The following is a 15,228-nucleotide window of genomic DNA, read 5'->3' on the forward strand; positions in this document are numbered from 1 at the left end:
CATTTTGTGGGATTTTTCCCGGCTGGGATATGCAGGCAAAGATATGCATTTGAAAGCTAATTAGGATTTTAGACATGACTCGGTGGAGTTATGTGTCATACTAGGATGGCCTGAAATGTGCATTAGGTTAATGCATTGTTTTCCTTTTTTTTGCTGATAGGTCATTGCTTGTGAACAGCAGTATGACTATTCATACGATGCTCGATGTGACGTATGGTCCTTGGGAATAACAGCTATTGAGCTCGGGGATGGAGACCCTCCTCTATTTGACATGCATCCGGTGAAAACCCTTTTTAAAATTCCAAGGTATGACACTAGATGGCTCTCTTCGCTCACTAGTTTGTTCAGAAGCAACTTAGTCAGGTGAAAGGAATATTTGGTAAACATCTTTGCTTCAAATCCTAAGAATCTCTCATAAGATAACACATTAAAAATGTGTAATGTCAAGACTTTTTTTTTTCAGCCTGACTTCTACATGAATTTAGACTGGTTTATGGTTAGACCACCTTGAAATGATGTATAATAACATTTGTTATATTCTCATTTTAGTAAGTAAAATCATATAATATCTACGTACCTTTCTTCAAATGTATTTTTCTTAGCTACTATCGATTTTTTTTTTTTTTTCCCAAAAGAGGAAGAAGCCAAGATTTGAAACTGTTGAATAACGTTTTTCAATGTTATTCTTGTAGAGTCTTAGGCTGCTTTTACTGTGGAAGAAAAACACGCAATTTTGACCATACTATGAAACAGTCTGTTGATTGCAGCAAACACTAGTCGTCATTTATTTTTTCATTTACCCAAGTATGTTAAGATTTGACAATCTGGATCCTCACACATGGATATGAAGAGGAGATAGAAATTGCTTCCGTGTGTGGTCATGTAAATTAACTGCATTACTTCATGATGACTGTTTTTGCTTTCATTTTGTTCTCATTTCATTGATGCTTCCTGAATAAGTTGATTAACAGTGTAAAATAGGGTTTAACAACAGAACAGTTGTATTAATAGGAGAAATATATCAAGAATTCAAGAATTTGTCTGCCACTGGTTACAGACTGGCATGTACTTGTCTTTTTTTTTTTTTTTTTTTGCTTATAAAGAAAGAATTGCCACTGACTGATAACAGTTTAAAACCTTCAGCTATATGAGAGTTTGACCTTTTGTTATCTGCTCAGTTATCACAGGCTTTTAAAATTTCTTCTGATTGCAATTTGCATTTCTGATTAAGTCTATTTATATGCAGATGCAGTTGTGCTAGGTTCTGCATCATATAGTTATCTCCTTCTCCCCAGCCCAGACATGAACTGCCAACACTCTTTCCAAAATTATTCATACTGAAGCAGCAGTTCATCTTGTGTCCTTTGCACAAGTGCAAAACAGATCCTGGCAATTAGGACAGTGAGGTAGGCTTCGGATTAATAAAGAAATATCTATAAATTTTATCAGTACTCAAAACAGCTTGAGAGGACAGAAGTCATGTCAATGGTATAAAGCAACAGCAAACAATAGGGTGATACATAGAACAAAACATATGGGGGCTTTGATTTCTGTCTATAGTTTCTCTCTTTGCCTATTTGCTGTTGCATCTCCATATAACTTAGCAAAACCAATATGAATTATCTGTTTTGATGAAATAAATAATGGGTACATTTACTTAATAGAATGGTAGAAGTCTTTTATGCTTATAAGTCAAGGGACTTCCTTCTGCTCTGTGTTTTATAAGCTATAGCTATGCTCTGCTACTGGTAACTGCATTCAAATTAGATCAAGTGTACCAGTGCTGAGTGGCATAAGGGCCTGGGGTATGGGAAACAGAGCTTCTGTCCCGGTTCTTGTTTGAAGTCAATTCTGAGAGAGAGAGTAAATACTGAGAGAGAAAGTGCGTTCCCCTCTGTCGTGGTTTAACCCAGCAGGCAACTAAGCACCATGCAGCCATTTGCTCACTTCTCCCCAGTGGGAGAGAATTTGGGGGAAAAAAAGTAAAACTCATGGGTTGAGATAAAGACAGATTAATAGGACACAAAAGGTAGGGGAAAACAACATCAATAATAATAATAATACAATATACAAAAAAAGTGATTCACAATGCAGTTGCTCAGCCTGTCCCTGAGCCTGTACCCCGCATCCAGCCAACCCTACCAGTGCTGTTGTTCAGCAGGATGCCACATGGTGTGGGATGTCCCTTTGGTCAGTCTGGGTCACCTGTCCTGGCTGTGTCCCTTCCCAGCTTCCTGTGCACCCCCAGGGCAACACTGTTCAACAACAACAACAAAAACATCAGCATGTTATCAAACTTATTTTCATCCTAAATCCAAAATATGGCACCATACCAGCTACTAGGAAGAAAATTAACTGTATCCCAGATGAAACCAGGACACCCTTTTATAGTAGTTTGATAGTTTAGAAGTAATCTACTATATTGCAGTTGACTTTCCAAGGCAGTTCAATCCCAAATCCTCAGAGTTCAGAGATCTGGCATCTTTAGACTTCTTGTTTTCATGATAATATCACGATTGTAAATGCAAATGTTAAGACAGTTGGTCATTTCAGGCAGTTAGTATCCCAGGACGGGTTTCTCATCTCTGAATTTATTCAATGCAATTTCTTAACTACAATAACGTGTAGTAGCAAGAATGTCTATAGTTTAGCTATTTTTTATTGGAAGAAATCCCTGCTTTTATTTTTGTGTGCCACTTGCTAACTCTGTTTGATAAACCTTGGCTGCCTTATAAGAGGATAGGGTTTAAACCTCCGCCAGAAGTTTAAATCAAGCCATAATTCTGCACATCTGTTGAGATGAAGGAAGGGCTGTCTCACGTGACTACTGTCAGTGCATGATGGTGACAGCAGCACTCAGCTGAAACCTGGAGTTTACTGCACCTCAGGGGTATAGTGAGAATGGAGAACTTGTTCAGCTAGGCTTAGCTTTCAACTGGGAAGTTGCCATTAGCAGTTTCTGAAGTTGTGTTAGAACAGCCATTTGTCGTTCAAGCCATGTTATTGTTGGAGTTCAGTGGAGCTGAAGGGGCATATTAAGGTGCACATTTCTAATTCTGGGATTCTATCACTTCTGTGTCAGGATATAGCCTTATGTAACTCCAGCTTTGTGTATGAGCCCATACTCTACTGTTTGACAGAGACATGTAATATAATTTGTTAATAACCACTCCTCTTTCAGCTGTGGTTTCTTGGGGTTTGATGTGAAATTGGCAAATCAGGTTTCAGCTATTGTTCAATTACTAATGTACTAAATTCACCAAAACAAAATGGCACCACATCACGTTATAGTGATGGTGTAACTTTGGTACCTTACAGTCAAACTCCATTTTGTCTGAAAGCATAAAAACATACTAAGAATAATGAACAATAAATGTCATGTGTTATTGACTTCCTGCATATATGTGATTTCTCTGTGTTTTCTCCCGTTATAATTTTTGATGATAGGATTGATTTGACCTTAGTTTCAAGAAGAAGGGGTGAAATTGACATTCACAGTATATGACACTTGGACATCACTCAGGCAGAGTTATCTGAAATTGTTTCCTTGTTCCCTTACATTCTTGGCTACTATAGATCTGTACTTTTCTATTTATACTACTTTCAGTGTGCTAAACTGGTTTGATTTTTGTGCTGCTGATTTCTTTATGTTAGCAGAAAACTTTTCAATACTTCACAACTTTTATTACCAAGGAGTGAATAATCGGTTTTCATGAATGTACCTTAAAATGTTAGTTGCTAAATAATGATAGTTAATAGATAATAAAATCTGTATGTGTGTTTCCACAGAATTCCTCCATTCCCAAGTAGGAAACTGAAGTAGTTAAGTTATTGTTGGTTTAGTTATTGGCTTTTTTTCTGGACAGCCAGTAGGTGCACTGCTAGCCTTGGCTTTGAGTGTCAGCTTGGTGAGTTATGGACCTAGGTGTTAGTCTTAAATGAATTGCAATGAGATCTGTGCAGTTTACTTTGACTTTATAAGGTTTGAATCAACCAATGAATGAATTATTTTGTACTGTGTCTTAGCAATTACATACCCCCAAAATCTCTGGAGACACCTTCTGTCCTTCTGTGTTGAACTCAACTTGTGCTAGCAGATGATACACAATTAGGCTTTTATGTTTTTTTCTATGCTATTTTAAGCAAGAAAATGGGAAAAGATAACAGTAGTTAAACATGATATGCTTTTTGGATTCTCTAAATAAGAAGCAAATAAGATACTAAATTCAGTTGGTACTAGTTACAAAGCATAAATGTTCTTCCAGTAGGTAACAAATTACAGTTTTCTATTCTTTCTATACAGCAGGTAGAACGATAGTAGGGAAGGTCAGAGTGACATTGCTTTAGAAAATGCAATATTCAGCAAAGCATAGTTAAATTTCAATCCACAGGAAACTCTGTGGAGGAATTAAATCTTTATTCCAAAACTTCAGATTTCTGTTTAGCTTATCACCTCCAACTAACACAGGTCCACGTCTCAATTCTGTAGCTTGAGCCAGGAATGTACAAAGCACCGGTTTTAATAGACTAGAGGTCTGCAAAGGAGCATGTCTGCATGTATATCATAGGACCCCTGCACATGTTTGGGCATTGGTGCAAGGGGAGGCCCTTTATGCCCATTTAAATCTAGAATTATCTTTATATTTCTATTTCAAATACTTTACATTCACCTCTTCAGAAGACATTAGTGGAAAACAATATATCTAGTTGCTATAAACCTTCTCTCTATCCGATTCTAGTTATGTATCTCATGGAAAGACTGTTTAAATTAGGATTTTCTTATAATGTCTGTACAAGATAGTGTCTACATGTATAAGGAAACAACAGGGCTTGTAGTGTCAGCCCTGTGAGCTGACAAATGAGACTGGCAGCTGGTCCAGAACAGAAGTAACATGGAAAATTCTGAACTGGCACCAACATATCTGATTTCTGCATTCTTTGTCAGTGCTCTGAGGTTCTTAGCTCTGTATTTTCGTAACTATTTGGTAGTTTTAACATCTCTGTCCTTATAGCATTGCTGAAGGACATTGATTCAGATGCTTTTGTCTCTGATCTGGATCCTGTCTGCTGAAAGTGCTTCTTTTGACTGAAGATAGTTCTTAACAGGACATTTTAGATAACAAAGCCTCAGTCATATCTGTCTGTCTCCTACATCTCCTCAACATGAGCAGCAACTGTCTTGTCAGAATAGGACTTAGCTTTTCTTATTTGCAGTTCTCTTCTCCCATCTTGTTCAGGGTAAGGGTTTTATTATGAAGATTCTAGTAGAAGGCCCGTAAATGCTTCTGATAGATAAATAGCAGTAGTTGAAAGGCTGCAAACAGATGTGTTACTTCCTGTTCTCCATTTTTAGTGTATTTTAAACTGTAACTACTAACTGCCTCCAGTATGATGTGGATGACATATGCTCACCGATGACCTGACAATAATGATCCTTGTCCTGAAGAAGGGGCATCACATGCGCTGTTTCTCACACTTAGTATTCCATCTTGCAGCTACCAGAAATCTATTTGAGCAGAACAATGTAAAACTTTCTTTTCATTGAGTCCAGCAAAAGAAAACATGATTAGAGATTGAATTTATCTCAAAAAGAACTGAATTTCAGAGGGCAAGTGAACACTCAGAATTTACTGAGTGTCTGAAGTCAGGCATGAAAAATAGGTGACTCCAATGTGCTGCACTCTTCTGAAAACCTGACCGTTGTTTCATAGTAGGAGATGCTGGATGCTGAACATTTCTGAAAATACTGCTTTTTGAAAAGAAAAGAAAAGAAAAAGATATGAAGCATTAACTTTGTATTTTTGATAACGTGGCACGAGCTGTTGGCCAGATGCTTAAGCATTTTTCAGTGGTTAACCTCTTATCTTGTCCAACAGAGAATATCTGATAGCAAAGATGGAGAGAAGAAGAAAATGTCAGTTAAATTTTAAGTGAGATATTTCATTAGACACTAGCCTTCTGGACCTAATCTTTGTATTTACTTTGTGGATTTGGAAGAGAAGGGGATGTGTGTTCATGGATTAATAGAAATTTTTAAAACCTTTCTCATTCATGAACACTTTACTATATGAATGTGTACTGTTTTGGAAACAGTTGTGATACTACATACTCAAGTCTTATTCTTAAAAATGGTAGTAAGAAAGGAAACATTATCTTAGAGAAAATGTTATTGTTCTGTTTTACAATGATGTGAACGTTGTCCCTTATCAAAACGAATTCTTGGAACTAAATCATAAATCTCCTGAAAAGGGACCTCCAGTGCCTACAGGTAGAGATAAATCATACTGAGAAGACACTGAACCATGAAACGATTCTGTTAACATGTCATCTGTCTAGGAATATATTTTCAAATCTCCAACAGAAGGGTCTAAATTATGAATGGAAGGGGGCCTAACAAAGTTGGTAGTTTGGGAGTTGATACTTTTAACCTCTTCCATCTGCTGCCACTACTTAGGTGTGTCTGTTTTGGCAAAATAATACAAAGTAAAAGATTGTCAAATGCTATTAGACCTCAGCTTTTTGAAGTAAAATAGACGCATAAGTTCTTCAAACAACGTTGTGAGAAGCATTGCATCGTATCAGTGTTATCTCTTATGGTAGCAGTGATTTGAAGTTTTGAAAAGAAAATTTATGTCTATGGAAAGCAACATGGCAAAGAGGAGATAAGCAATGTACATTGTAGTCTGGAAAGGGTATATATACCAGTGGAAAGTGAGGATTTTAGACCATGTTGCACAGATCGTTTGTTTCAGGATCTGTCTCTTTAATCATCCTGTTTACCCTGTTACCATGTTTACCACAGGTAAATTTAGAGCAAATTTCTAGGCTCACTGGCAGCTACCATTAACAGAAACTGAATTAATTTTTCCTCTCATCTGTATCGGTCAAGTATTGCTCTTCTGAAAGCTGGAGAAGGCACCCGTCTCCCTTCTCCTGTAGGTGAGATTGAGGTTCCTTCCCTCTGGATGGCAGTGCAACTCCCTGGTGTATCAGTTGCTTCTCCTAGGTTTGTATTGTAAGCAAAGTTGCTGAGGGTGTACTCTGCCCCATCAACCTGATCACTAGTAAAGATGCTGAACAGGACTGGACTCAATATTCACCCCTGGGGTACGCCACACTACTGATGTCCAACTAGACTTTGAATCGCCACCCTCGGGCTTGGTCATTTAGACAGTTTTTGGTCCAACTCACTGTCTGCTCATCTAGGCCATCTGTTATCAGCTTTTCTGTCAGTTTCTTGTGGAAAACTGTTAAAAGCCTTACTGAGTCAAGGCAGGACTATATCAACTGTTCTCCCTTCATCTGTCCTTTACTGCATAATTGTAGGGGCTCTTGGCACAGCTTTTTTAAAGCTTTATAATGCCTCTTGGTTTTTCCTTGGTGAACAGAGTCTGATGAGAGTTGGAAGTTGTTTGTCTCCGTAGGTACCCCTACCCATTGAGCATAAATGTTCAATCATATGGTGGTAAGGAAAGGGAAAATTGAAGCCAGGGACTTTCCTTTGCAGAAACCAGGTCCATATGCAGATAAGCCAAGGAGCAAGATGGGTGAATGTCCTGGCATTTTGTTCATATAATCTGACAAAACATGTATTAATTCCATGGGGAAAGAGTGCTAAGAGGACAAGATGTTTAAATGTTACTGTTATCACATTGCCTCACAGTTTACAACATTACCAAAATGTGCTTGATTAGGGACTCTGTCCATCTAAAGATGTATAGAAGTTATATGTTACTGAGTCATTTCCAGCAGGTACATAAACTGGTAAAAGTCAAGTGTGTCCTAGAGTTTCAATATCAGACATGAACAGACTTTTCCCAGGGTTGAACTGAGTAATTGAGTGGCTGGTAGTAGTATTTTCCTTACATCACCTGTGTCTACAAAGCAGAGAGAACGATTTGTGTCTAAGAACATATCAAATATAACACACACAGAATTTCTAGGTTGGAAGAGACCTCAAGATCATAGAGTCCAACCTCTGACCTAACGCTAAAAGTCCCCACTAGACCATATCCCTAAGCTCTACATCTAAACATCTTTTAAAGACTTCCAGGGATGGTGACTCCACCACCTCCCTGGGCAGCCTGTTCCAGTGCCTAACAACCCTTTCAGTAAAGAAATGTCTAACAACCCTTTCGGTAAAGAAACAACCCTTTCGGTAAATATGTATTGATAACTAGTCTTTAAGTCTGGCGATACATCTAAAAACGGAAGTATATGCAGTTAGCAGATATATCACGGTAAAACTGTTCCTCATTACCATATACCGTTTTAATATATTTGAGAAAGTGGCAAAATATTATAAACATTTTCTGTATACTACATGAGATAGTGGAGATTAAGTCCTGGAGTTAAATCATCTTGGTGCAATTTCCCTCCTGTATTTCTCTAGCTAGTTAGTTATCACATAAACAATTATACAGTTACATATGTTATCTTACTGATTTTGTCTTTCTATTCCATTTCATAAATTGTTTGCAAGTAGAATTTGATTTTGCAGCTACATTCTTTCCTCAGATATATTCATAGACTAATTTCAGCAAGTAATTCGCGCTCTGTGGCTTGTTGAATAGCCTGTTATAAACATTTACTATTTCAGCTGTTAGGAAGGACTTTGCCTACGTAGTGGTTGCCATTTTGTGATCGGTTAAGTCTCTCTTCCAGCTGGCTTTCTGGTCAATACAGGCAATTACAAGTAGAAGGGCATTGTTTTATATTTATATTCTCCACTGCTTATTTAAAACAGGCTGTTTCAGCAAACATTCCTGCCAGTGTATCTGTTGCTACAACATGCAAGGAATTTACAGACACAAGAGCTAAAATGTGTGCAGCTGAAATGAATTCATTGAGAAACTCAAATGAATAATCGTGAAAATAAACATGCCCAGCTTTTAGCCATTTTCTGAGCAAACAAGAAAAGAATCATCTCGTATTCTGTGTTATTCTCAGCACTGCACTCTAACCCTCTCAGAGCTCTAGGTAGAAGCTGAGATGCCTAGCAGATGGTTTTAGTGACTCCATATGCCATTCATTTTGTGCATTAAATGCACGTAAACTGTTTTAGTCAACCAGTTTCTGAAGTAAATTACTACTTTTCAAAATCCATTGCATAAGTAATAGCAGACGGCTAAGATACAGTAAGTGCCATTTTGTTTTGCTCTAGTGGAAAATTTCATGCTGACAAGGTCAAGCCCTGCAGTCTGAGAGCAGTCAAGTGATGAAAGGCGCAAGGAGAGGTGGTAGATGGACATCCACTAACTGTTGTCTCCTTCAAGAGAAGTGAGGATTTTAAACGTAGCTTAGATTTATGGAGTTGAGCTAGCTACAAAATCTTGCTTTAATTATGTAAATGAAAAATAGATTGTTTTTAGTGTGTTTTCAAAACTTCTCATGTCTTGACAATTTACATGGAAGCCCAGTAGTTAACATTGTCTGTAGTTGTCCTGTAGTTGTGAGGGCAAGAAAATAATCCTCAATACAGCAATTACTAATTTTAAGGAGGTTCTTGCTATTGTGCATGGTAAAATAGCGGTTGTAATGGAGAAGGTGTAGAATGGCTGAATATTTTTTTAGTACAGGGAAGTACTTGTGCTCTGCATTTGAAATGAGTTTGAAGACAGAGTGGGAAAATCAGTCAGTTATAAATAGTTAACAGCCAATTTTCCACTATTCAGCCAAGAGAACAGCTTCCTTCTAGGTAGATAATTCACATGTAATATTGCTTTGCAGTAAGACATTTTCTGTTCAGATATTTTTATATGATTGATTAATATACTATGTTATGGAAATAGATTCTTAGGCTAAAAATAATTGAGATAATCTCAGACTCAAATTGCTCAGTAAAGAACTAGGTAGCTACACTTTCAACATATAAATCTACATCATTACTAGAGGTTGCTGAGAGGCTGCTGATGCCTTATTAGATAAGGTTTAGATAGATTACCTGCAGCACTAAACAATTTACTGAGAACAGAAAATGGGCTTTCAATACAGTCTAGAAATGAAACATCACAATTATTTGAGATCCTCCGTAACCTTGGAAACAATTGGGAGCAGTGACATCAGCAACAATTATGTGCAATTTTTGTCTTTAGTTTATCACCAAGGTAACCAGAGCAGGTTTCCCTGCTTGAAATTTTAAGAATGTCTTGGTTCAGTACTAAGTGAGCATGCATGAAGCAAGCTGTTTAGAATCTGTTAAAATTGCATTATGTTTCCCTTTCAAAATGGTCCATCAGGATTTAAATTGTGTAAACCCAACTCATCTCTCCCCCTCACCCCACCCAGCCCCCTTTGGAACAGCTGCAGGCAAATGCAGCCTTCATTACTGTGTTAAATTCGTTGAATACTGGAAAGGACAAAAACGCTGAATTCCTGTTGCTGGCAACAAATAGCAAGTATTGCAATTGTACGTAGAGGCTACAAATTGCCCTATGTTGTTTTTGAGGGTGGTACTCACCCACAGTTGAGGACAGATGATGTTCCCACATCTAACTTGCTCAGGAAAGCTCTGCATTCAAGTCTAGGTTCCTAAGAGACCTGCAGACAGCACTGCCTGAGGAATATATTGGATGAGTGGTTCCCTTAGATTCCCAGGCCGTGAGGCATCCTTCTTCAGCCTGCTTCACATTGTGTTTGTGCCAGTCAGCAGTGGCCTAGCACGATATCCATCTTCATGCTTGCTCCAGAGAGTTTGTTTGTTTGATTGTTTGTTTTTCTTTTTTCCCTGCAGTGGGCCTTGGGGAAAGTGACATTTGAATTAAAACCTTGTTGTATAGGGGAAAAAGATATATTCCCATTCATAATTTCTATGAGACAGGTGCCATAATGCTGGCAGGGAGGATATTCAGGCCTCAGTATCTCTCATCTGTGTGTAGTTCAGTTTTAGAGAGAAACATTTTACTAGTAAGTTGTGAAAATCTTTACCATTGAGTCATGGAGGTAAAAGGGCAAGCTGCGAAGAAGGTGTCTTCTAGTTTTCAGTTTAACACTGTAACACAGTCTCAGGTTAAAGCCACATCAAACGGCAATTTAGGAATGTATGTGTAGATTTAAGTTGCATATTTTACCTGTGATGTGTCTGTCAAACATTTTGTCTTTTTTTTTTTTTTCATACATGTTTACCCATAGGTTGCTGCACACAAAGCAGTTATGTTCTGGAGAGTTATTGTGCTTTAAGCTTCTCTTTTTGCTGGGATGGTTGTTTTTGCTTGTTGCTGCTTTTCAGGCAACCTGCCATGCTTGTGTCTTTGCGATCAAGTTAGAACTTGATTTTTCAAGGAAGGTAATATGGATCTGATTGTGTTTTGAGGGCAATCCTGAAGAAATGAAACTAGATTTCAAACCATTAGCCCTGGGAGTTTCCAAACCATACCTCATAGCCTATGGTTAATGTTGGAGTTCAGTAGCTCACATCACTTACAATGAATCAAAAAAAATAAATTAAATTTTTGCTTGAAAAAAGATAATCTGCTCACATACTTTGGTACTGCAGAGGTAATAAGACACCTCACACATTTCACAGTACCAAAGGCTTCATGGGATGTAATTGAAAAATGGATGCCTTTCTCAGAAATAGAATATTGATGTTCATATTTGTAAAGGAATTAATTCACTGACTGATAGAAGCAGAAGAAAATGGAAGCCAATCATTTTAGATAGTAGTCATAGACTAGCAAGATTGTATTTATCTTTAGGATTGCAAGGAATGTGCAATTGTTATTTTTTTATTTTTCTAATAGTAAGTCCCTAAATACCAATGTGCTTTGGCCTCTAAAGTCTTTTCCAAAAATATGGAATAACAAATAATCACACTATTTGCAAACATGCTTGGTGAAATGGAGCTGTGCCTTGCAATATATTGATTCACTTGTTACAGTTTTCAGTTTGATTAATGTTAAAATTCCATGCAGTATATTTAATCATTATTCATGATTAGTGCAGTAATAATGCACTGGGCATATCTACACATTTACTATTAACAATTAATGTCTTCTATTTCTTTCCTATCATAGGTGCAATCATAAGGTAGAACTCATAAAAATTTTGAAGAAATATTTATTGGAGTAGACACTTGTTATAAATCTTGGTAACTAGGATATTCAGGGAGTTAATAATGATTTCCATAGGTTTATTTTATGATAATGAAAGGTCATTTAGATTATAGCTGTGTTGCAGCTTCTCTCAAGAATCTGGCCAGGAGATGCAAGTTCTCACCACCGTTGCAAGGACAAGAAAAACTCTCAGGCAAAAGATGAACTGCATCCTGTGCAGGGAGACCACTTTTTACATATGAACAATCTGAAATGTAGTCAGACTAAATGACTGTTGGATTCCAGGTCTACAAACATTACACTAGTACTATGTGAAGAAATAGCAGGCAGGGAAAGGAGAATGAGGAGAAGAGGAGGAAAAAAGTAACAGATAATGATATGGTGAATTGGTCTGTAAGTCTGGTCCTGTGACAGCACCAGTATTTACACGGAGCTATTTGACTGATAGTGAATGCCCTTTGTGAAGGCCTGACTGGATAAAGTGCTGAGCAACCTGAACTGAGCTCAGAGCTGCTTGTGCTTTAAGCAGGAGGTTGAACTAGAGACGTCCTGAGGTCTTCCAGCCTGCCTTAGTCTGTGCTGTGGTAAAAAGATTCTTGTCATACATGCAGGTATATAAGTGGAAATGTGAGTAGTATACAGATAGAAGATAAACACTTCTTTATTGAGTCTGAATGAGACAATTATTGGACTAATTGTTCTGCTTGTTAGTAACCAAAATAAAATAGCACTGATGGCATGCAAAAGATAAATAAATAAATAAATAAATTAGCTGATAAGACAGGAAAAGAAGCTGGTAGAACTGACCAAAACCAAGTGAATTTTCCAGGAAAATTGTGATTATTTTTAATGAGAACTACTTCTGTTATACTGAAAAAGTGTGTCAGTATTTTTATAACATATCCAAGAGAAAGTTAGAAGCAATTTGAGCATAGCTCTGGTTTTCTCTAGGATAGAGGTATTTAAGGTTGGCACTTTAGTCTGCTTGGCAAGTGAATGATGAAAAACAATGACTGAAAGCTGTATTTAGAAAAAAAAATAAACAGAAAATACATCACTTTATTTATGGGAGCAATATTTTAGCAGGCATGCATACCCTGATGAACAAAATAAGTCAAGTATGAGATGGTGGTGCTGGTCTGTTCTGGGCTTGGAACTGGGAGTCTGTACGTACAGCTGCTTAAAACAGGATCGGAAGTGTTGGTGATGCATGTATGAGAAAACTGATAATTTGGGGGCTTTCCTGATGAAACGTTTTTTGAAAGGAGGACACGGTGTTGTCTTCTGCAGTATGATTGTAGGAGAGGAAAGTCTTAGACTGTGGCTGGAAAGTCAGACACACGGCAAAGGGGAGAACAAGATGGGTCTGAGAGCAGAGGGGAGCTTGGTTGAAAGCAAGTATTGTGGTTTTGGTAAGGGAGTGCTTAAGTTTTTGTTTTTGTTTTTCCTGTGCAGATGGTGCTTTTGTAACCTTGTGAGGGCAGAAGCATCTCTCCTCTTGAGAGAGTGTGTCAGTGCTTCGGTGTTCAGCAGCACAGTCTCCAAGAGTATTAGGAAAAAATAGTTGTAACAACTTTCACCTTTCTACCTGGCTGACTACAATGGTTTGATTTTATGCAGTTTAGTTTGGTTAAATTAGCTAAAATGCTGCTTCTAGGTTTCTTCATTCACAGTATAAGTTAATCAGATTCCCTTCTACCAGACTATTCACATAATAGACCAAGCGCTGGGTGAGAATGTGCTGAATTACAAAAAGATAGCTTTATTGGGCAAGTTGATGAACCATGATCTGCTGCTAGCATGCAAATGTGTCAGACTTCTTCAGGCAGCATCTGCTTAAACTGTCTAGGGAAACCAAAAGAACACTAAACATCCTATGCTGGAACAGAAACAGAGATCTGACTTGGTGAAAGTGTAATTTTCTTCTCTGTTTAGTCATGATACATGTGTTGTTTTTTTTTGTTTTTATTTGAATGCTCGTGTCATGACAACATATATAATTGCCTCTTAGTTCCTCATAATCAATTACTGAGAGGACATTTAGGAGAGAAGCAAGGGTTGTGTTCTATAGTTTCCTCTATTTTTATTATTATAAAAATATTTTACTTCTCAGCTCATTTATTTTAAGGTTTGCTTTAAAACAAACAAACAAACAATTTATCTCCCCTCACTGGATTCTTGCATTGGCTATTTAAGCCTTGTAGAACCTATGATGACTTTTTAAAAGACTCCTCAGATACAGTTAGTGCTCACTCAAATCAAATATGCAGTAATACTCTTTGCGAGAGCTCTCTTTGAAGCATATTTAACTTCAGTTTGGAGGATCTCAATAAATCTGTCAGAACTCTGCACTCCAGAAAAAACTGGGGAAAACATGACTATGCATAGTTTAATTGTTGTTAGGTGTCTAAAAGGACACAAATGCATTTTTTTTCCACATATTTATTGAGGTGTTTGATTGTATAAGAGTTTGATTGTAGATCACAGCTGACTTTATTTGGAACATAAGTACCTGATGTTTTTTAACATTTTAAAGATAAAACCATGCTGTAATTTGGATTCTTGTTCAGTGTGTTAATATTTACTATAGAAAAAGACACCTAAAACACATTTTTGTATCCAAAACAATTACTGCTATTGCATTCTGCACATTGTTTACACCATGTTTTTTTACTGATGTTCACAGAAGATTAAATCCTTTCCCAGTTAAAGTTGGTGGCAAAAATCTAACAATTTTTAGGGCACCCAAATTTCACTCTTCCACAGTTTGAACAATGTGCTTGTCTCATACCCATTTATTTATTTTAAAGTATTCCTCCTGTCCATTCTTTCACCACCAGTTGCTTTGGGGTTTTTACCCATTCCCAGGATATTGCAGTCTATCATGTGGTAGTTTGCATTCCGTAGTAGTCATGAAAGTAACGGTCTTCAAAGCATTTATTTTCAAAAGGTCTGTATTGTATTTCTGTTTCCTAGATTACATCCTTGGCTATTTTCTTGTTTCATCTCCCTGTGTCAGATGCCAATGTTCTCTTAAGCCACGCAGAATGATTTATGTCAGCTCTTTTCTGTCTTCCAACAATGTTTCATCACTGTGCTGCTATAAATGTTTTGGTCTCCTCAGAGTGTTTAGTGATGGTGCTTGTGTTTTTTTTTTTTTTTTTTTTTTGAGAGA

General features: G+C 37.3%; 1 protein-coding gene across 5 annotated transcripts in view; it reads left to right on the forward strand.

Annotated features, from left to right (window-relative positions):
- Positions 1-15,228, forward strand: part of MYO3B (myosin IIIB) — a 197,205-nt gene that overhangs the window by 45,626 nt on the left and 136,351 nt on the right. For 4 of the 5 annotated variants that reach the window (XM_027462191.3, XM_027462192.3, XM_072040920.1 and 1 more), the window contains one exon: positions 161-306. In XM_027462191.3, coding sequence (XP_027317992.1) covers positions 161-306 — 146 coding nt within the window. Of the gene's footprint in view, positions 1-160; positions 307-692; positions 3,413-15,228 lie in introns of those variants that run through there. The other variant, XM_038182242.2, reaches the window with a different exon arrangement.

The sequence above is a fragment of the Anas platyrhynchos genome, chromosome 7, assembly GCF_047663525.1.
Source record: "Anas platyrhynchos isolate ZD024472 breed Pekin duck chromosome 7, IASCAAS_PekinDuck_T2T, whole genome shotgun sequence".
In the NCBI taxonomy this organism is placed as follows: Eukaryota; Metazoa; Chordata; class Aves; order Anseriformes; family Anatidae; genus Anas; species Anas platyrhynchos.